Below are 20,921 nucleotides of genomic sequence, written 5' to 3'. Positions count from 1 at the left end.
CCCATTCAGCTGAGAATTAGTGCCAAGCAAATGACTAATCACTCCCTTCCAGATGAAGGGCCAAGGGTGAGGAGGGAGATGGAGGCACAATCCCTCATGGGCTCCCTGGGAGAGACGGAGCCCTCGTTAACTTCAGAAGTGGGGCAATTACGCCCTGCTGGTAGGCACTGTTGTTCTTAAAATCATAACTAAAATAAGTTAATGGCCCCTAATAAAAACACTGCGCAGCTCTGTGTACAAGATGCTGAAATGTGACGTGTGAGAAGAAATCGTTGGTTTCCCCTTGGGTTTGGTGGCGCGGCCCCATCGTGTGAACTCATAGACCCCCACGGCTTATCTCAACATTCATTTTCTTATTGGTCGTCTTCGACATCTTCGCTCCTCCTTCCCTTCTCGTTGCACTCCTCTCCCATGGCTGCGCTTATATCTGGGAGGAGTACTTGCTCCTGTTTTCCTGATTACTTTCAGATTTAGGTCAGAATCAAAGGAAGTCTTGGCTATTTGTGATCTTTGAATAAAAGCTCTTCTACTGAGTGGTTTCTTCTTAATACTTTTTTTCAGGGTTATTTTTAAGCTGTTAGCCCCTTAACCCTGCATTGAAAACCCTCTGCAATCTGGTGTTTCCTCCACCCCCAGCATTCATCTCAATGTCTTTTCCAACTGCCAATGGATATGCCTCATCCTCTTTTCCTCCTTCCGCCACCATGCTTTTGCTCATGTTCACTTGGAATGTTCACTGCCTTTTTCTCAGTATATAGTGAAGTGTAGTGTAGTGAAGTCGCTTAGTCGTGTCCGACTCTTTGCGATCCCGTGAACTGTAGCGCACCAGGCTCCTCCGTCCATGGGATTCTCCAGGCAAGAGTACTGGAGTGGGTTGCCATTTCCTTCTCCAGGGGATCTTCCTGACCCAGGGATCAGACCCAGGGATCAAACCCAGGTCTCCCGCATCGTAGGCAGACGCTTTAACCTCTGAGCCACCAGGGAAGCCCCTAATGGTACCACATTAACGGTTAAGACTATCACTCTGGAGCCAAGACTGTCTGAGACTAAAGTTTGACCTGGGCTGAATTACTTAACTTCTCAGTGTCTTTGTTTCCTCATCTAAACATGGGGTGGACAGTCCCTACCTCGTAGGGTTGCAAGATTTAAATGAGTTTTTTAAAAAGTACTTTAAAACAGTGTAGGCACTTAATAAGTGCTATATAAATATTAGCCACTTCTATCATATTTACCCATACAAGTGTTACTGATTCTGCAAGGTCTCACTCAGGTCTGCAGCCTGACTTCTACAGCCCAAGAGAACTTCTCGAAGACTTCTCATTTCTGTGTACCGCACACTCGCAGTGAATGCCTACTGGCTTGTATTATTCTTTCCTGTTTTTTCCCATTGAGATTGTGAGCTTCCCAAAGACATGGATCTTATATGTCTTTTGTGTCCTTGGTAAAGACATAGAAAGACCCCAAATCCCAAGGCATGCAGTGCTCTGTAAATGCCCTGTTTCTGACGGGGGACGTGATGAACGAGTAGTTCTTGATCCATAGGTGATGGTGAGTCAGAAAGGCTTTATGAACAGCTAGAAGAGCTACAGTACCTGAGGGAAGTGGAGGAGCAGAAAGACTGTAGAGAAGTTTTTCTAGGATCTAGTCTCCTTTCTGATGTGTAAGAGATGTAAGGTAAGAATTTGAGTTGTCTTGAAACTATTTTTGGTTGCCGCTCTGTATTCTTTTGATTGCAACACTCTTGAGTCCAGGCTATATTGGCTACAGCTTTGTAACATGATAACCTTATGTGTTGAATTATACTTACACACAGTAAAATTACTAATCAAGTGCAGTGCACCATTGATACCAATTTCTAGAATCCATTGTATAAAAGACAATCCTCTGAGATGGTCTCTTGTTTCACAACTAGCTCCTCATCTCTGGGTCATCAACACATGCTCTCTCTTTCTTTCAGGACATTTAAAGTCACTGGTTGTCTTATCATGATCCTGCCATGGAATGTAACCAAGGCAGAATGAGTGAGAGGATGTGGATGTGGGAGCAGAATTGAACACGGGTCACCGGGCTTTGGAGATAAATGAGACATGGTGCCCAGGATTCTGCCTCTGAATGGTGGAGCAAAGGACGGTGGCTCATGTGAAGAGGGCAGGGATCTAACGGGAAGGAAGTCAGGCAGGTGTACAGTGAAGAGAATAAGTTGGGTTATCTTGGCATGATGCCCCTCGAACTTTAATGTGATGTGAATCACTTTGAATCTTATTAAAATGCAGATTCTGAGTCGGTAGGTCTGAGATGAGCCTGAGAATCTGCGTTTCTTACCAGCTCTCAGAAGACACTATAAACGCTTGTCCATGGACCATATGTTTAGTAGCTAGGCCTTAGGAAAGAGCATGGAAGGGATAGGCTTGTGAGCCTGGTAACCTGATGAGTGACTACCAGAGGAGAAGACATTATTTTCAAGTACGAAAGAATGTAGGGAATGGGCATAGTTGGTGTTCCTTCAGAAACAAAGTAAGCAGGTTCCAAGGAGAAGGTGAAGAATGACTGAGAGAGAGAGAGAAAGAGAAAGAGCAGGGCCCTTTGATCAGCTACTCTACCTACTTGAAGAATATCCTTCCAACCGCTTCTCAGTTGAAACTTGAAATTTTTGTGCTCTCTTTTTACCAGGGCAGTCACTCCCCTCCAGGCTGTCTCGTTTTAGCTTCAAAGCAGTCCATCGATGTGGTGAACAATTTCATCAGTTGGAAATTCGGTCACTGTAAATCCTCAGGGCCCATTTGATTAATTTTGAACTTAATGGGTTGGTTGGTTGTCAAATGAACAGATGACCTAGCTGCCATCCCACACGACTCCTCTCACCCTTAGCATTTTAGGTCAGAAAGAATGTCAGCAGCGAGTTAGGAACATGATGAAAGACGAGAGCGCCCACCTCAAGCTAGAAGTGGGAATAGTAGGAGCTGCATGGCAGGGCCTGAATTTGCACATTTACTTACAGCGTTATGGATTCGTTATTCATCCCTTGAAAAGCATTTCCTGGTACGGTGGTTATGTGTAAGTTATCACAAATTTCCCTTGAGGAATGAAATGAGAAATATTTACTTTCTAAATTTCAGCTGCAAATAGGAAACTGTTATGCATAGCAATCAGCCTGGTACTTACAGAATGAAATTAAATTCAGAGGAGAAGATCTTCGTAACATCTGGAAGCTTGTGGATGCCTGTGTTACAGATGCTTCTGTGATTTGGGGCAGGATGGGAATGTGGGCAGAGTGAGTATAGGGGATTGTTACTAAGGAATAAAGATAAAAACAGTAGAAAGACACTGTGCAGATAACTATTTTCACATTCGATTAAAAAATGTGGAGCTTGGCTTTATCAGTAACACTTCTGGCTGTTGAGGATCAGAATTTAAAAGCCCCTAACACTATGGGGGAAGATGCTCCTTTTAGAGATCTAGGGGATGGGGCCAGACTCTTCGGTCTCTTTCATTGGCATTTGTATTTCCAGCCTGTCTTTTTCCTATTTCCTATTGTATTGCATTCCATTTCCTTTTGCTATTTAGTGTATTCTGTGTTCTTAATGGTTCTAGAAAGCATCTCTCTACTTTAGAACAGGTTTTAACTCCAACACTTCAGAAAGATTACTCTCCATGTGAGAAATCATATCCTCATTATTAAAAATCTCCCTTTATTTAGCTACCTGACAATTCAGGGAGTTCTTCCCTATATCTCACTGATCATGGAACATTCTTTTGGTTTTGGAGCTACTCAAGGCTCTTCCTCTTTTCCTCCCACCTTTTACTTAGCCTTCAAAGAGGAGTGAGACTTCAGTGATAGGTTAAATTGAAGGATATTTTATTACACAAGAATGGGACTCCTTGAGAGGAGTCTAGCATCTGGATCTTCCCAGCTGAGTTTTAAATTCACCAGTCATGGAGTGTGGACAGCTGAACTGAACTGCCCAGCACTCTGGTGATGAGGAAAAGGAATCCAGGTTTCTCTTTTGGCTATCTCTGGTTCTCTTCATTACCTGTTACCCCAGATCACATGGAATCCTTGTCCTCTCTGTGACTGGTGAAGGCAGTGTGGGCTTGGACTGCAGTGTGTACTGGGTTGGGGGAATATTGTATTTTAGGGGTGAAGATGCTATTTAATAAAAGCAGTGATAACAAGGGGCTGCAGTGGTCAAATGTGGTTTTGGGATTTTCTTATGTTTTTCCAATGTATTTGATACTGCAGATGGTTATGTGTCCTGTAGATCCCTTGGCGGTATGGAAAAGCAGCACACTTGGGTTAGGAATTGTCATCGAGTTAGAGCGGCCAAAGGGGCTATGCTCATGGTCCAGGGCAGGGCTGCTAGAGGTGGTGGACTTTGTGTCCTCTGGGGATTTTATGAAATTTAATTCATCAGGAAGAAGAGAGAATAGACATCTATATCAGAGGGTTAAATGTTCATTTTTTTTTTCTCTGTGAATGATTACTTGATATGTGAGACGATCCAGGGTGACTAGTTTATAGATTTGTATCATGTTACAGGGATTCTTGTTTTGCTGGCAAGGTGATAAATCTGCTAGGCTATAGTGGTACTCAACTTATAATGCTAACTAGCGGGCTTAATAAGGTTTAATGGGCAATAGAAAATAATGATTCGGTTTATATGGCACAAGGCCTACCTCAAGGCAATATTTTAAAATTTGCTGAGTGAATGAATGAACACATGAGGGAAATGAGGTCAGGAATTTTTAACCATGGATGGGGGTCCAATCAGAATTGCCCCTCCCACTTTCACCTATGCCCTGTCTATATCACCACCTCACCTTAGAGATCCCGACTTACCCTTTTCAAAGTGTCCTGACCTCCCTGCCCTATGACCACCATCACTTTGAAAATCATTGCAAGGGGGTGATATCTTTCTTGGATGTTTGGGACAAAGAAAATGTTGGGAACCACTAACATGTATTCAAAAGCACCCAGCATAGTGGTTAATAGGAAATGCTGATTAGCTTTTAATCAGAAAGCTGAAGACAGACATGCAAATACTGCTAAGTATGTGGTTTAAAAATTCTTCCCAACCTTTTCATTGTTAAAGTTTTCATCAGATGCCCAAATCCCCTGCCCCTATTGCTTAAAAAGGAAAATTCCTCACAGGTATTTTAACTGAGGGAGATTTGTAAATGCTCCAGCCTCAATGTACACCAGGTTTTTAGTGTTCTGGATCAGTCTGTAAAGAGAAATGGAAAAAGAGGCAGCAGTTTAATAGACGCGCTTTATTTGGACTGCACATGGCCCTGGTCACCAGGGGATGCTGGCTGAGAGTGGCATCAACAAAATCAAGTGACTTTCTTGCGCTTGAGGGGTGCTCCTGAGACCCTCGGGATAGAAACGGGATGATGGGAGCCAGCTGGCTACTGCCAGGAAGTTCTGCTTTCAACCTCTTGCTGAGATAAGTGTAAGCATCACAGCTGGGAGTCTGTTCCATTCTCCCTGCTCTCCTTCCTGCCCCTGAGTAACAGCCAACATCCAGGGCTCCTGGCCAGCTAGGTCCTGCCCATGGAGCCAGCACACTGAGGGTGATGGGCAATTTCACTCTCAAGAGAAATGAACGGATTCGCTGTTTGCTCTTGGAGACAAACTGGTCATCTTCGTAGTGGCTGGCAGTCACACTGACCAGTTATTCAGATGGGCACTCAGCCTTTGGAATAGCCCAGGGCTGACACTAGGGGCTTGCATTTGGGGGTTTTTACATCCATTCTATAGATAATTAGTTGTGTGATGATGCCAGGCCTTCTAACGTCCCTGAGCTAGTGCTCCCTACTGTAAAATTAGAATAATAATAGCACTTCCTCTGCCTCACAGGTTGGTAGGGAGTGAGTAACATAATAGGTAGAGATAATACACAAGGCAGGGCTTGGCAAAATGTAAAAGTACAGCCACAGTACAGCAGTGGCGTTATTGCCTTTCTTCCTAGTTCCCCAGTGACTTTGAAAAGCAGCTACATTTACTGAATTTTGTCTACTATGGATTCAATAAAAGGTCAGTAAATGCCTCTGGCTTTTTAAACCCAGGCAACAGCCACTGAAGGAAATGATCATTACTCTTGTTCTATAGAGAAAATCTAGTGTATTGGTTAGGTGGATGGACTCCGGTGTCAGCTTGGTTTAACAGGCTGGTTTTACAGCTGGATTGTATGACCTTGGATGTATCACTTAAAGCTTGATTTCCTCGTAGAGTGGGTTTTGAACAGTAAATATGTGTGTCTGGTTCACTGTAAGGCCTTCCAGTGTTGACAATAGTGGATGAAATCAGGAAGTTGAATGACTGGTCTCTAATCACAGAACTGAGAAGTAGCAGAACTTGGAGGTGAACACAGCTTTTCCAACTCCAAGTCTAGTGTGTATTCCACCTTACTGTAGTTTCCCTTCATGGTGCCGATTTCTGTCCTTTACGTCCCTTTGATTCTTTAGAGGTGAGTGACCTTTTGTTGTAATTAACTTTACAACAACTAAGTCAAGCAGTCTTGGGCCATATAAAACATTAGGTAGGTAGGATGGAAAGAACTTCTATTTCTTAAGACTCTTTTGGAATCTGACCACCCATCCAGCCATTCATTGAACAAACATTTATTGACTACCTCCATGTGCCAGGCATTGTTCTAGGTGCTGGAGATCCAGCTGTAAAAAAGGCAAAGAGAACTGTGGGGAGCTGACATTCTAGTCTCAGGGCCTTCTTTCCCTTAGAACACTTAATTTTTCTTTCTCTATCAATAAATTGATACTTTATCTATCTATAAATTGATACTTTATCTTTATATCTATATAAAGATAGATATCTATCTATTAAACTGCTTTACATCATGAGCAGTTTTATTTATCTCAACCTGCTGTGGTTCAACATTGCTTGGGAAGTCTGTTAAAGCTGCAGATTTTCAGATTTCCAGGTCCAGGTAGGACTGATAATGGAGATGATGTAACAGAAATGACCTTCCCCTACCCCACTCCCACCATGAAATTCTACTTCACAGTGAAGTCCAGACTATACCTTTTGCACTTAAATGCCTGTTATGTTGGATTTCCCTCTGTTTGGTGAGTTAGTCTTCCTTCCCTGGTTACACTGTTGTCTCTTGGGGGAGATGTAAATTTTACCTCCTCTGTATTCCAGGATCATTTGACCCTTAGTTGGACATGTGTACCCACATACTTATTAATTCCTTATCTTCTCTAGATGATTGCTAATTGGACCATTCATAGGGAGGCCTTGTGGTACAGTGGAAAATGCACAAGCTTTGAAGACATGGGCTGGGGTGAATTCCAGCCCTGGCATTGTCGAAGGTGCCACTTTGGCCAAGTTACCGACCCTTCTGAGCCTCCATTCCTTCCTGTGAACAAAAGGGATAATTACCCCACTTTGCAGGGCAGCTGCAAGGATTAAATGACACAGCCTAGAGGAAATAAAGGCTGAGCACAAGTGCTCAAAATATATTTGTTGCTGATATCTTTTCTGCTTTCTTAATTTTGGAAACTCCTCTGCTGATGCAGCTTGTAGACGTTCAGATTTGGGCCAAACTAGACAGCAGTAAGAAGCCTGGTTTAGGAGTCACATGACCTGATTTCTAGTCTTATTAACTCTGGCACTAACTTGCTGTGTGACATCTGAAAACTGAATCAAGCTAGTCTTCTCCCATTCCCCCTTTTCTTGTAAATTGGAAGAAAATGATAATTTGGAAAGGATTATTATTAAGAATCAGTTCAAAAACATCACAACAACAAATTCAACATATACATGTCAAACACTTTTACAAGATAGGTTTCTAAGAACCATTGCCTAAGTAAATGAATATGCCCAAATAGTCCCAGTGAACTAATTCATGACCTCTAAGCTCCTTTCTAAATATTCCACCACCTCAAGGACTCCATACCCTTCCTTCCATAAGGTAAGAGCTACTTGGCAGGACTCCACAATGTCAATTTTAATTTCCCACTTTGTGTTGTGATGTTTCAGAGTTTATACAGCTCCCAGGGAGAAGCAGTTGTCACCATGGCAACCTGCAGGACACTGCAGTGACAGAAATTAGTGCCTGCCCAGACCCAGTAATTGCTGTAGTCTTTTCCTCTTGGATTCCTAGCTATGGATGCTTGAATACAAATACTGAGTGGGCTCCAGCCAGCGAGGGTAATAGTGTACAGCAATAAACTATCTGTTAGCTGATGCTTACATTTCAGACAAATTGAGGAGGTTGTCAAAGGCATTAGCTTCTATCTTTTCCAGGGAATCACTCTGAGAGATTTCACTAGGGGAGAGAGAGAAAAGAAAAAGAAGCATGAAATAAATGATTGTTTCGGCATGATAATAAGCGTGTGTGCTTGACCCAACAATGTGGGGGTGGGGGCTCCAGTGTGTCCTTTTAAAAAAGAACAGAGATGCCTTAAGTTGTCCTCACATCATAACGTGCTCACACCTCCCTCTAGGAGCACGAATGGGCACCTGCAACCCAGATGCAGTTGAAATGCAAGTTTCAGTATTTCCTGTTGGTGTGACAGTTTTGCTTATTTATCTATGGACTCAGAGTTACAGATTGTTGGAAGCAGACATGCCCTCTGGGGAAATCCAGTTGGATTCCCTTGTTTTATAGCTTTGGGCATTAAAACTGAGAGGAGAGGCAAATAGTGCTTAAAAGAAGATTCGGGATCAGGATCAAAATGTCTGGGTTCCCAACTCCATCACTCTAGTGAGGTTTTAATTTAGGTTAGGAGTCCTGGTTTCTTAACTCTTTACCCCTCTCCCCAATCCTGTTCTGAGGCAGCTGCAGAGTGATCCACTCCTGCATGGAGTGTCCTTATTGGGTTGTGACTGTCTATTTGTATTTGACCATTTGCCTCACTTTGTTAGCAAACTAAAGACAGAGACTATGTCCTAGTCACTCCTGAATCCCTAGTGGCTTCATATAGCCTGGCATTTAGGGTATCAATGAATGAATAGATAGTGAATGAATTGATTTTTTTTTTAAAGAGACACAAAAGTAAAGGAACCAACTTTGCCATATATTACCCCCAAGCATGTGGGTGATGTCAGTGTTACCCTAAAATCCCCATATAAGCTACCATTTGCTGCCAGCTGAGAAAAAAGTCTCAAATTCTAAGGTTAACATTCACTGAAGGTTTCAGACTTGATGAGCTTTAGCCCACAGGAAGGCTGAGTCTAAGGCAGTTAAGGTCTTTTATGAACAACATAGTAGTGGGTAGTTCTAGGCTGATTCGTCTTATTCCTACCTAATAGTTTTGCTTATTTAACTGTGGCTGCTTTTCTCACTCGGAGAAGGCGATGGCACCCCACTCCAGTACTCTTGCCTGGAAAATCCCATGGATGGAGGAGCCTGGTAGGTTGCAGTCCCTTCGGGTCACAAAGAGTCGGACATGACTGAGCGACTTCACTTTCACGTTTCACTTTCATGCATTGGAGAAGGACATGGCAACCCACTCCAGTGTTCTTGCCTGGAGAACCCCAGGGATGGGGGAGCCTGGTGGGCTGCCGTCTTTGGGGTTGCACAGAGTTGGACACGAGAAGTGACTTAGCAGCAGCAGCAGCTTATCTCACTAGGAGGTCTTAAGGCATTCAAACTTTTCAAAACTTAACATTTAAAATTCTTGAGAGCAGAAGAGTAAAGGTTAGCCTCAGGCAAACTCACATTTCTATAAGCTGCAATGAATTTCCTATAATATGCACTAATTCTTAACAAATTATTTTTAATGTTCCTATTGCTTGCTAATACCCTAAAGAGCAGTCAGAGCTTCCCCACAGAACCAGGACTGGTGATGTAGCATCTTCAGAGACGCAGATCTGTTTTCAAAGCCCTGAAAATTGTTAAGATGCTTTCTGTAAGCATCTAAACGGCCTCTGAGGCCCTGTGACTCAGACTGACATTAAGGAGGGTGCTGGAATACTGGACTCTATACTCTCTTTCCATATGTGGGCTTTTGTGTCCTAGAAGCTGACCCAGGAACATAGGATTGAAGTTACACATTGCACGGAGAGCACACTGCATTATCAGGCTGCTTTACACGTTTGATAAATGCCTTTTATCAATATAGATACAAATGCTGTATTTATCATACACTTATTATTTAGATACACAGATAATCTTCTGATGCACAATAAACTTTCAACACATTTTCTTCTATGCAGGTGTTATCTAAAAATGTGACATGCGGGAACAGCCACTCTAGCAGAGGGAGTTTTTTATGACTGGAATCTATCTCTTTTTTTCTACTGGAGTAGTTTATCATCACCTATCAAAATGCATTCAGTTTGTTGAGACAAGGTTAATTATCTGAATTTTAATGACTCTTGAAAATCATCCCTTTTCTTCAAAGGTCCCTGGATATTATTTGTACTTTAAAGATAAAAATACTAGGGTTTCCTAAACGCAGTTTCTCTCCTAGAAAAATTACTACCTTTCAACTGTGTGTTCTCTGAGAAAAAATTTTATTTCAATTATCAATGTCTTTTGATATGCAGTATCTTACTTACATTTTTATGACCTCATTAAGTCCTCTGAAAGCTTGAGATGGGATTACTTTGATAGGGAGGTAGGTGAGTGATCTAGAAAAGAAAAAAGGAAAGCCAAGAGTTTAAGATTTAAGATTCGGTGCCTTTTAAGTTCACGAATGAAATGTGTGTGTATGTCTGTGACCGCAGAGTTCCCAACAGCTAGATTCAGGCTGAAAATTCTAACTTCTATCAATAAAGAAATGTGCCATGACTAATTCTTGGTCTTTATCAAAAAGTGTGTAATTTCGTGGTTAAGATAGCAAACCTTGGGATCAGATGCACCCAGGGTCAAACCTCCACTCTTCTACTACCTGGCTACAGGACCCTAAGCATATTATTTAGATCCTTTATTTCAGGTCCTTTGTCCATAAAATTGAAATAATAATTCTGATTTCACAGGGTCATTGTGAAAATTAATCAAGATAACCTGTATAAAGAATCGGGCTTGGTACCAAGTAAACAGTTAACACATAGTTTTAGAGTGGACATATAGGCTTGTTGGGAGGATAGAAAAGAAGCTGTCTTCCTATAAATTTTATTTTATTTTATTTATTTATTAAAAAAAATTTTCTTTTTACTTTATTTTACTTTACAATACTGTATTGGTTTTGCCATACATATTAGCGTTTGCCGGGTTTATTTTTCCCCATCCATTTAATTTTAACCTATGTCATTATTTTAAGATTTCTTGCTGACAGCATATAATGAGGTCAACAAGAAATCTTAAAATAATGACATAGGTTAAAATTAAAAGGATGGGGAAAAATAAACCCAGCAAACACTAATAATCAAAAAAAAAAAAAAAGAAAATAAGCTGTCTTGGTTAGAGTGGAGAAATGGATGGTGAAAACCCAATTGAAAACCAGGCAGGTAGGAGAAGGGAAGATTCACTAACAGCATGCTCCTATTTTGCTCTATGCCATCTTCCCCAGGCAGCCTATTTTAATATTATCTCAACCAGACCACTTTGCTCCTCTGGTTAATCAAATGCCACTTTGATTTAATGCCATTTAATCTCATGCCATTTAATCTCATACCATTTGAGGGAAACATCTAAAGAGACTCCTTCAGGCTCTTACTTATATCCAGAAGAACAATCTGAGTGTTTTTGAATTGAGATTAAAGTTACGCATTACAAAAAGTTGAGAAAAGAGTGACCACTCAGCGAGAGCAAAACCAGAACAGAACAATGTACGAGTGATAAAGGAACCTGGGTTAAGATAACTCAGGAGAAAGCATCTGCAAGGCAGAGATGAAGGCATTTATCAAGCATCTACACTGATTTAAGGATTTGGCCCAGGGACTGGAAGAGAGGAGGGGAGTGGACCAGGACATTTCAGGAGGGAAGTGAATATTAAGAATGTGGAGAACGGAAGTGGGAGATGCTGCCTTGCTTTTCTGTGTATGCAGCAGAGACTGGCTTACCTGCTGGGAGAGAGCACCTCCTCCATGACGAGCAGATAAGAATCAGTGAGATGTCTTACAGTTCCAGAAAGTACGTGCTCCTGGGACTTGTAACGTGTTGTGTAAACTATGCACACCCACCTCTAACCTTATTTTATCCACTTAACAATGGCGTGGGGTGGGTATTTCCCTTCAATAGCAGAAGAAACTTGATCCCAAGAAAAGAAGTAACCTGGACCGGGTGACATGAGCAGCTGACGGAGTCCAGACATCCTTTCCACTGTGTGATACTGGGCTGAAGTAGACGGCTCCCAACCCGCCCACTCCCTCTTCTTTTTTCCCAACTTTACTGAGGGATAATTGACAAATATAATTGTATATATTTAAAGGGTACAACATGATAATTAGACATATACAAATTAGAAATATACATACATTGTGGAATGATTACCAATATCAAGGTAATGAACACATCCTGTTACCTCAACACATCCTGTCACATCTCAGTTAACATGTATGTGTGAGTGTGTGTGTGTGGTAAGAGTATTCAGCTCAGCAAATTTTCAAATACACAATAGCTACCTATTCTTTTCAAAATTAATTAATTTATTTTAATTGGAGGCTAATTACTTTAAAATATTGTAGGGTTTTTTGCCATACACTGACATGAATCAGCCATGGGTGTACATGTGTTGCCCATCCTGAGCCCCCCTCCCACCTCCCTCCCCATCCCATCCCTCAGGGTCATCCCAGTGCACCAGCCCTGAGCACCCTGTCTCATGCATGGAACCTGGACTGGCGATCTGTTTCACATATGATAATAATGTTTCAATGCCATTCTCTCAAATCATCCTACCCTTGCCTTCTCCCACAGAGTTCAAAAGACTGTTCTTTACATCTGTGTCTCTTTTGAATAGCCACCTATTCTTAACTATAGCCGCCTTGTGGTACATTAGATCCTCAGAACCTATTCTTATAACTGAACGTTTGTATCCTTTGACTTGTATCTCTTCATTTTCCCTTGCCCCCAGTCACTGGTGACCACCATTTCTATTTTCTGTTTCTATGAAATTGTTTTTTTCCCCCTAGATTTCAGAGAGAAATGATACCATGTAGCATTTGTCTTTCTCTAGCTTATTTCACTTAGAATAATGCTTTCCAGTTTCATCCATGTTGCTGCAAATGGCAAATTTCCTTCTTGTTCTGTCTGAAAAATATTCTGTTGTGTATATATATATATATATACATATATATATATATATATATACACACACACACACACACACCATATTTTCTCTGTCCATTCATCTGTCAAATGACTTTAGGTTATTCCCATATCTTGGCTACTATGAATAATGCTGCCATGAATATGGGATGCAGATGTCTCCGAGAGTAGTGATTTCATTTCCTTCAGATGTATGCCAGGTCACTCACTCTTTCTCATTGAGCACAGTGAAAGGACAGGCACTGGACCCTCGCTCCTCTTGAGAAGAAGCATGTTACACTCTTGCTATTCCTCCTGCAAAGCAGCTTACCAGTAATTCCTCTCCAGGAGCTAATGCAAAGAAATTTCATTGCAGAAAAACACTTTCACTCAACAATCTCTTAGAGAGAGATTACAACCTAGAACAAGTAATCCAAACTTGGTCCTCTAATTTTATTCCTGAAGACAGTCCCACCAAGCATATCCTTCAGTACCCAAACTTAGTTAACAGAACATCTGAGAAGAACAGGGACAGGACAGGGAGAAATCTTATGATGGCATGTTTGCTTCCTATATTTCTTCTGGAATCATGTCTGCTTGGCTTACTGATTAAAAACACAATTTTATTGCTCTCTGCACTGCCAAGTCAATAAATTTCCAGAAGAGAAAGCTGTATTCTACTGTACCCCATGCAACATCAATAAAACTGACAGCCAAATTCTGATTCCAGAATCTTTATTGCTGGGGATAATGCAGTGCAGAACATATTTTGGAGAGTGTTTACATAAAAGCTTCAACTGAACCCTTCAGAGCTGTTTATTCATGCAAATGCAGCTCAGAAGCTGAAGCCTCTTAGCAGGCAGCCTTCTCCTCCAAAAGGGAGCATGTGTGGCTCCCTGGAGAGCAGTTTGGCTCAGAGCTGACCCAGGGAGGACACCTGAGTGTTTGATTGATGGGGGGATGAGGGATAAGGAGCAAGGGTTGGACAGAAGTGAGAGAAGCTGTAGATCATCACTGGCTGCTCCCGGTGACTGGGCAACAGCCCGGGTGCAAGATGAAATTTTGTAGAGTTGATGTTGATGCTGCAGAGCGGGAAAGGCTAGTGATGAGAGTGAAAATAAGAGTGCCTTCCGTAAAGGAGACACCGAGTGAACAGCAGGCAGGTGGCTGGCCCCAGAAAAGAGGCCTGGGGGTCAGAGGATGGAGAGAGAGATGAGGTGAGACAGGTGCACCAAGCTTTTCACAGCAGAAGTATTGGCATGAAGTGATATGCGGAAGGTGGGCCTATGAATCCCAAACGGTTTCCCCCACTGACACATTTTTATTTTAGTGACATAATGTATTCCTTTCTGATTCATCTTCCAAGGGCAGCAGTTCTGAAGCATTCACGTGTCTGTCTCCTGTATTTAAATGTTTGTTCATGTGGCCCATGATTTGTTAATAACCATCTCAAGGTACTCCCTTTGAAGGTGATCCTTTTCCTGTCTGATGCTTCTGTGATTCTACCAGAATGAAGCCACATCAAGCCAGAAGCTCTTAGCAATGTGAACAATTGTCCCAATAACCCTGCAGTTCTACTCCTGTATACATCCCAGAGAAGTTCTCACACTGATACGTAAGGAAACCTGCACAAAGATTTTCTTCATAGCATCAAGGGTGTGGAAGGCAACCTGAGTGTCTCCTACTGAGTGAAGGAATGGTGAAAAGTGCACACCTACCTAATGGGTCAGCAGGTAGGAGCAAGAGTGTAAAGGTACACGGAGCAGCGCGTCTGCGTCTTAGAATCATGGTATTAAGAGAAATGCCTAAGAAATTAATGATATATATGCACAACACCACTTGCAGAATTAAAATACACGCGCACCAGACATTATAAAACATGTGAACATACATCAGGATGGCTGCCTATGGTGCACCTTAGTACCTGGAACTATGCTCCCCCTGTACTGGTACTTATTTTGGCCTTGATTCCTTATCCTGTACCCTGCCTGGTCTCCCCAAAGTCCATCCAGAAGGAAAGCCTCTGACCTTCCATTCTGCCAATCACCAGATCTTGAGCCCTGTATTTCTGCCTCTCGGAAGACACTGCTGACCTGGATAGGTTCCTAGGTGCTATCTGGTTCAGCTCAGTTCAGTCACTCAGTCGTGTCTGACTCTGCAACCCCATGGACTGCAGCATGCCAGGCTTCCCTGTCCATCACCAACTCCCAGAGCTTGCTCAAACTCATGTCCATCGAGTTGGTGATGCCATCCAACCATCTCATCCTCTGCTATCTGGTTAGGATCACTATAATATCTCTCACTGCTGGGTTCTCACTTGCAAACTGGGTCCCATGGCGTCGATGCTGACCCTGTGCTGGGGCCACGCAGTGCAGCTGGGTTAATTCCTCTAGTGGATGCTGTGGTAGGCTGCCACAGTCTTCTTTTAGGACTGAGGTACTCTTTGGGAAGCGATAAAGAATCCACCTGCAATGCAGGAGACATGGAGACATGGGTTCTATCCCTTGGTCAGGAAAACCCCTTGGAGAAGGAAACGGTGATCCACTCCTGTATTCTTGCCTGGAAAATCCCACGGACAGAGGAACCTGGCGGACTTCAGTCCATGGGGTTGCAAAAGAGTTGGACGTGACTGAGTGACTGAGCACAGCACCCATTCCTCCAGCTATTGGGAGAGTCAGCAACTGAAGTTCTCAGCTGAGTTGCCCTCCTGGAATTCCTGTCAGCCTTAGATTGCCACTTCCCTCAATATTAGGTCTTCTTTCCTGGGTATCCTGCATCCAGTGACTGGTCATGCCCATGCTTAGTTGTGCCTGACTCTTTGCAACCCCATGGACTACATAGCCTGGCAGGCTTCTCTGTCCATGGGATTTTTCAGGCAAGAATACTGGAGCGGGTGCCATTTCCTCTGCCAGGGGATCTTCCCGACCCAGGGTTCAAACCTGCATCTCCTGCATTTGCAGGCAGAATCTTTACCTGCTGAGCCATTGGGGAAGCCTGGATGCATAGACTAAAGGTCCAGCCCTTTGGTCTTGCCTAACGTGGAACTGCTCATGAGAGCCATCCTGCTTTCAGACTTCCATCAACTCTTTCACCTGGGCCCCGAATCAATGCCCTTCCTAGCCAGCCGCAATTGTCAAGGCACCAGCTTACCTTCTGTCAGAGCCCAACAGATACACAAATAGCATTCAGATGAACCTAATCCCCTTCAAGAAGATGCTGCCGCGTTATCAGGTCCTCATTAATTGTTCCTAATGTCTCTTTGAGGGCCCAAGGATGGGGCTTGGTCCCCTCTTATTTTTTTTTTTTCTTCTAAGTTTAATAATACAGATGACCTTGGAAGAAGCCAGTTTGTCCAGCTCACTGGTTTGTTAATGAACCTTCAACATAATGTTAGCAGGAGAGTTTCAGAATCAGGAGTTTCTTTTTCCCCCTTTAAGGAAGCCCAAGATTTAGAAATCCTTGCTTATAAAAACCTGTCCATTGGGAGACATTTGCATTATTAAAGAGTTCTTTGTTCTACAGGAGGATCTGATGAAAGGTTCCTTTAAATAGCAAACTCCCTAGGTGAATGAAAAATATGGTTTTACTGACACACTCTCCTTTTAAAGATAGGTATTGCCTCAAACCAATTACAACTGTAGGTTCCCCCACTTCCCCCCATGTTTTAAAAGCTTGGAGTGCACAGATGCTTTCCAGGGTAGGACCACCTGCTGAAGCCCACAGGCTGAGCAGGACCAGAGGAAGCCAAGAGCCAGGAAAGAAATCCCATGCTAATCTGGAGTCCTCAAAGCCTGGATGGGGTCTTGTTCACCTTGCTGGAGCCTTCACCTCTTTTGCTCAGAATGGCAAATATGAAATGTTTTTATTCACTTCCCTTTAATCGTTCAGAAAAGCCATCTGTATTACCGATTTAAGAAAGCTACGGACATCTAGCCATCTTGCATAGCTACACACCCTGAATTTTAAAACACTGAAAAATCAGAGGAAGAGAAAAAGACATAAACCAGGGATGGTCAAAGATATGTTTGCAAATGAACTCTGAAATGGGAGCATTAAACACTGACTTGTTCAACTTTAAAAGAATGTTAATGTTTTTGTATTTATTACATAAGACCGCGTTCTACATTGAACAGAGACTTGAGAATTCCTGTGTTCTTTTCAAAGTCAGTCATTATAATAAACTTGCTTTCATCTTGGAATGAAATAAAAATGGCTTTTCCCTTCACAAATGATTTTAAACCTTTATGCTTTCAAATGCATTGATCTATTTGGTAACTTCATTACTGAGTATGTCTTCCTTTATTGGCCTCTTGTCTTTAGCATTTACCTGGAGGAAACTGAGATGTAAATGTTAACTGAAATATGAAGTCAGTATAGATGGACATCCAATATGTTAAAGTTTTATATCAGAAAATTTTGGAATACACTTTTAAGCACTTCCTGCATTAGATTCAGTGAATCAGAATAAACAGGATTGCTTGCAAGTGGTTTGGTCCAACCCCTCACTTTAGATGAAGAATCTTAAGCGAGGAAAAGTGAAATGACTTCCCTGAAACCGAAAGGCAGTTCAGCAGCAGATCTGGACCAGAACATAGGTTACTTTGTTCCTGGTCCAGTGCTATGTCCTGCATTAGTCAAATCACAACAGTCCTGTTCCTTAGGGGTGTGTTGATACACCCCACTACACAGTCCTCTGGTTCTTCTGCAAAAACCTTGCTTCTGTTAGAGCCACCAGCTTCTTGAGGGTGTGTGCTCACAGTCTTTAACTTCAAAGGGTAAGTCATTCAGTCATGTCCGACTCTTGGCGACCCCATGGATGGTAGCCCACTAGACGCCTCTGTCCATGGAGTTCTCTAGGCAAGAATACTGGAGTGGATAGCCATTCTCTTCTCCAGGGGATGGTCCCAACCCAGGGATCGAGCCCAGGTCTCCTGCACTGCACGCAGCTCTTTACCAGCTGAGCCACCAGGGAAGCCCCCGAACCTCCTGTTCTCCCGTGAAGTTTTTAGGGCCTACCAGGTGCTCTTTCTTCCTCCCCCCCGTCCTCCTCAGCACTAATGACCACATTAAGAATAGTGTCTCTTTTTCTGCAGTGTTCTTTGAGAATTCACCAGGTGTTTTGTATGGATGTCTCCTCTGTTCACCACTGAATTCCCAGTGTCGGCTGGATTCTGCCTTCAGACCATGAAGGCAGAATCCAGCTTCACGGCCCCTTTATTCTTGCCCCACTCTCATTCTCCTTGGCCATTCTTCACCTTGACTGCTCCACAGTCCACATATTGGGTTCTCTTCACTCCATCCTGAGTTTCCTCTGCCCAGTGTGGCCTTTCCTGATAACTCCCACCACATCACTCTAATGCTCAGATTCTTCTGTCCCTCCTCTTGATCCATCTACCTTTATTCCAATGTCTCCGCCTTGCATTCAAAGCCCCTGAAACAAAGGCTGAAGCTTCATTTGCCAGTCCTATCACCCACATTCCCCTCATATAACCAATACACTAAACTTGTACTGTCCAAAGATGCAGCCACCAGCCACGTATGGGTATTGAGCACTTGAAAGATGTCCAGGCCAAACAGAGATACACTCAAAACTTCAAATACACACCAGACGTCAAAGACTTGGCAAAACAAAATAAAGTATCTCATTAATAATTTTTATATTGATCGATGTTGAGATGTTTGTGGCTGAACCACACCGACTCTGTTTTTCTCAGCTCTCTCTTAGGCCCACAGTCTCACCCCTCTCCTTTCTGCATGGCTGACCTCTAGTGCACTCACAAGGAATGCACCCAAATTGGATGAGTTTCCTGTCACCTTTTATCCTTGTCTTCATCCAAAATGAAAATTGGAAGAATGCCTCCTGCTGATGCAGATGATTAATGGTCATGAAACCCCCAAGAGGAAGGAAAAACCCCTGGTTCCCATCTGGTGTGGACTTGCTTCTCCATGGCAGTCAGGTTCTATTTTCAGCTCTGGTCCCTGTAAAGCCCCCGTATACCCTTTTCCACACCCTGCAGTATGGAGTACAACTGTCCATGTTGTCCACTTAATCCCACCTGTATATAAATTACCCTCAATAAGTTTCATAGTTGCACTTCATGAAGGTGCCTGTTTTGTTTTTCAATCTCAAGTTTAGAAGACATTATTTAATATAATAATTTTGCCTTCCAACAAAAATTCAGTATTGAATATTCAAAATTCAATATTCAATTTTGCCTTCCAACAAAAATGGTTTGTACATTTGTATTAAATAAAATATTTTACCAACCTAGACAGCATATTAAAAAGCAGAGACATTACTTTGTCAACAAAGGTCCATCTAGTCAAGGCTATGGTTTTTCCAGTAGTCATGTATGGATGTGAGAGTTTGACTGTGAAGAAAGCTGAGTGCTGAAGAATTGATGCATTTGAACTGTGCTGTTGGAGAAGACTCTTGAGAGTCCCTTGGACTGCAAGGAGATCCAACCAGTCCATCCTAAAGGAGATCAGTCCTGGTTGTTCACTGGAAGGACTGATGTTGAAGCTGAAACTCCAATACTTTGGCCACCTCATGCGAAGAGCTGACTCATTGGAAGAGACCCTGATGCTGGGAAAGATTGAGGGCAGGAGGAGAAGGGGACAACAGAGGATGAGATGGTTGGATGGCATCACCAACTCAATGGACATGGTTTGGGTAGACTCTGGTGGTTGGTGATGGACAAGAAGGCCTGACACACTGCAGCTCATGGGGTGTCAAAGAGTCAGACACAACTGAGTGACTGAACTGAACTGAAACTTTGTTTCACCTTTTTAAACCTTTTAAAATGTGGCTATTAAAAATTAAAAGGACACTTGTGATTAACATATTTCTACTGGACAGTGCCTCCCTAGACAAATCAGACATTCTTGTTTCCTGAATTTGCCTCATATTGTCCTGCCTTCCGGAGAAGGAGATAGCACCCACTCCAGTACTCTTGCCTGGAAAATCCCATGGACAGAGGAGCCTGGAAGGCTGCAGCCCATGGGGTCGCTAAGAGTTGGACACGACTGAGTGACTTCCCTTTCACTTTTCACTTTCATGCATTGGAGAAAGAAATGGCAACTCACTCCAGTGTTCTTGCCTGGAGAATCCCAGGGACGGGGGAGCCTGGTGGGCTGCCGTCTATAGAGTCGCACAGAGTCGGACACGACTGAAGCAACTTAGCAGCAGCAGCAGTCCTGCCTTCATTCACACTGTTTCTGCCACCTGGCACATCCACCCTTCTCTGCTGGTTGGATCCTACCCTTGGTTAAGGTCTGTCTCGGGTGCTGTGTACTTTATGGAATGTGTCTTCATCGCCATTTGCATGTGCTCTCTCTGGACGGCAGCATGGTGGGAAAGTGACAGTATAGACTCAGGAGCCAGACTGCCTGGGTGCATTTCACACGTGTGAAGTGATGATGATACTAACAACTGCGCAGATTTTTGAGATTCAGTAAGAAAATATTTATGTAATATTAATATAGCATTTCTCACAAGATTAGAGCTCAATAAGTACTTTTAATTCCTAGCTGCTTGCTGTGAAGTATTCAAGCTACCCCAGCCATGCCTCATGACAACTCTGCCTCCTTGCTGGGGATGGGGTAGGGTGGACTCAGTACTTTTGGAATGGATTCTTCTATTTGTCCAACCCTTACATTGACAAAGTGCCTGTGACTTTTCTCCAACTCTTTACTCTGCTGATTATACATAGGACAACTGAGAGAGAGGGTGGACATTCCCACTTGGCACCTTTCCGTTGAGCTCAG

The 20,921-nt window shown here is 42.9% G+C and overlaps 1 protein-coding gene across 2 annotated transcripts in view; it reads right to left on the bottom strand.

Moving 5' to 3' along the window:
- LHCGR (luteinizing hormone/choriogonadotropin receptor) overlaps window positions 1-20,921 on the bottom strand; it is a 60,361-nt gene that overhangs the window by 28,921 nt on the left and 10,519 nt on the right. Inside the window, exons 1-6 of one of the 2 annotated variants that reach the window (XM_069586338.1) lie at window positions 11,972-11,997; window positions 10,526-10,597; window positions 8,214-8,288; window positions 5,148-5,222; window positions 3,163-3,237; window positions 2,997-3,074 (exon numbers count right to left, since the gene is read on the bottom strand). In XM_069586338.1, the coding sequence (XP_069442439.1) occupies window positions 2,997-3,074; window positions 3,163-3,237; window positions 5,148-5,222; window positions 8,214-8,288; window positions 10,526-10,597; window positions 11,972-11,997 (401 nt within the window). Of the gene's footprint in view, window positions 1-2,996; window positions 3,075-3,162; window positions 3,238-5,147; window positions 5,223-8,213; window positions 8,289-10,525; window positions 10,598-11,971; window positions 11,998-20,921 lie in introns of those variants that run through there. The other variant, XM_069586336.1, reaches the window with a different exon arrangement.

This window comes from Ovis canadensis, chromosome 3 (genome assembly GCF_042477335.2).
Source record: "Ovis canadensis isolate MfBH-ARS-UI-01 breed Bighorn chromosome 3, ARS-UI_OviCan_v2, whole genome shotgun sequence".
Classification (NCBI taxonomy): Eukaryota; Metazoa; Chordata; class Mammalia; order Artiodactyla; family Bovidae; genus Ovis; species Ovis canadensis.
The sequence above is the reverse complement of the archived record's forward strand: the minus strand, read 5'-3'. Positions and strand labels throughout refer to the sequence as shown.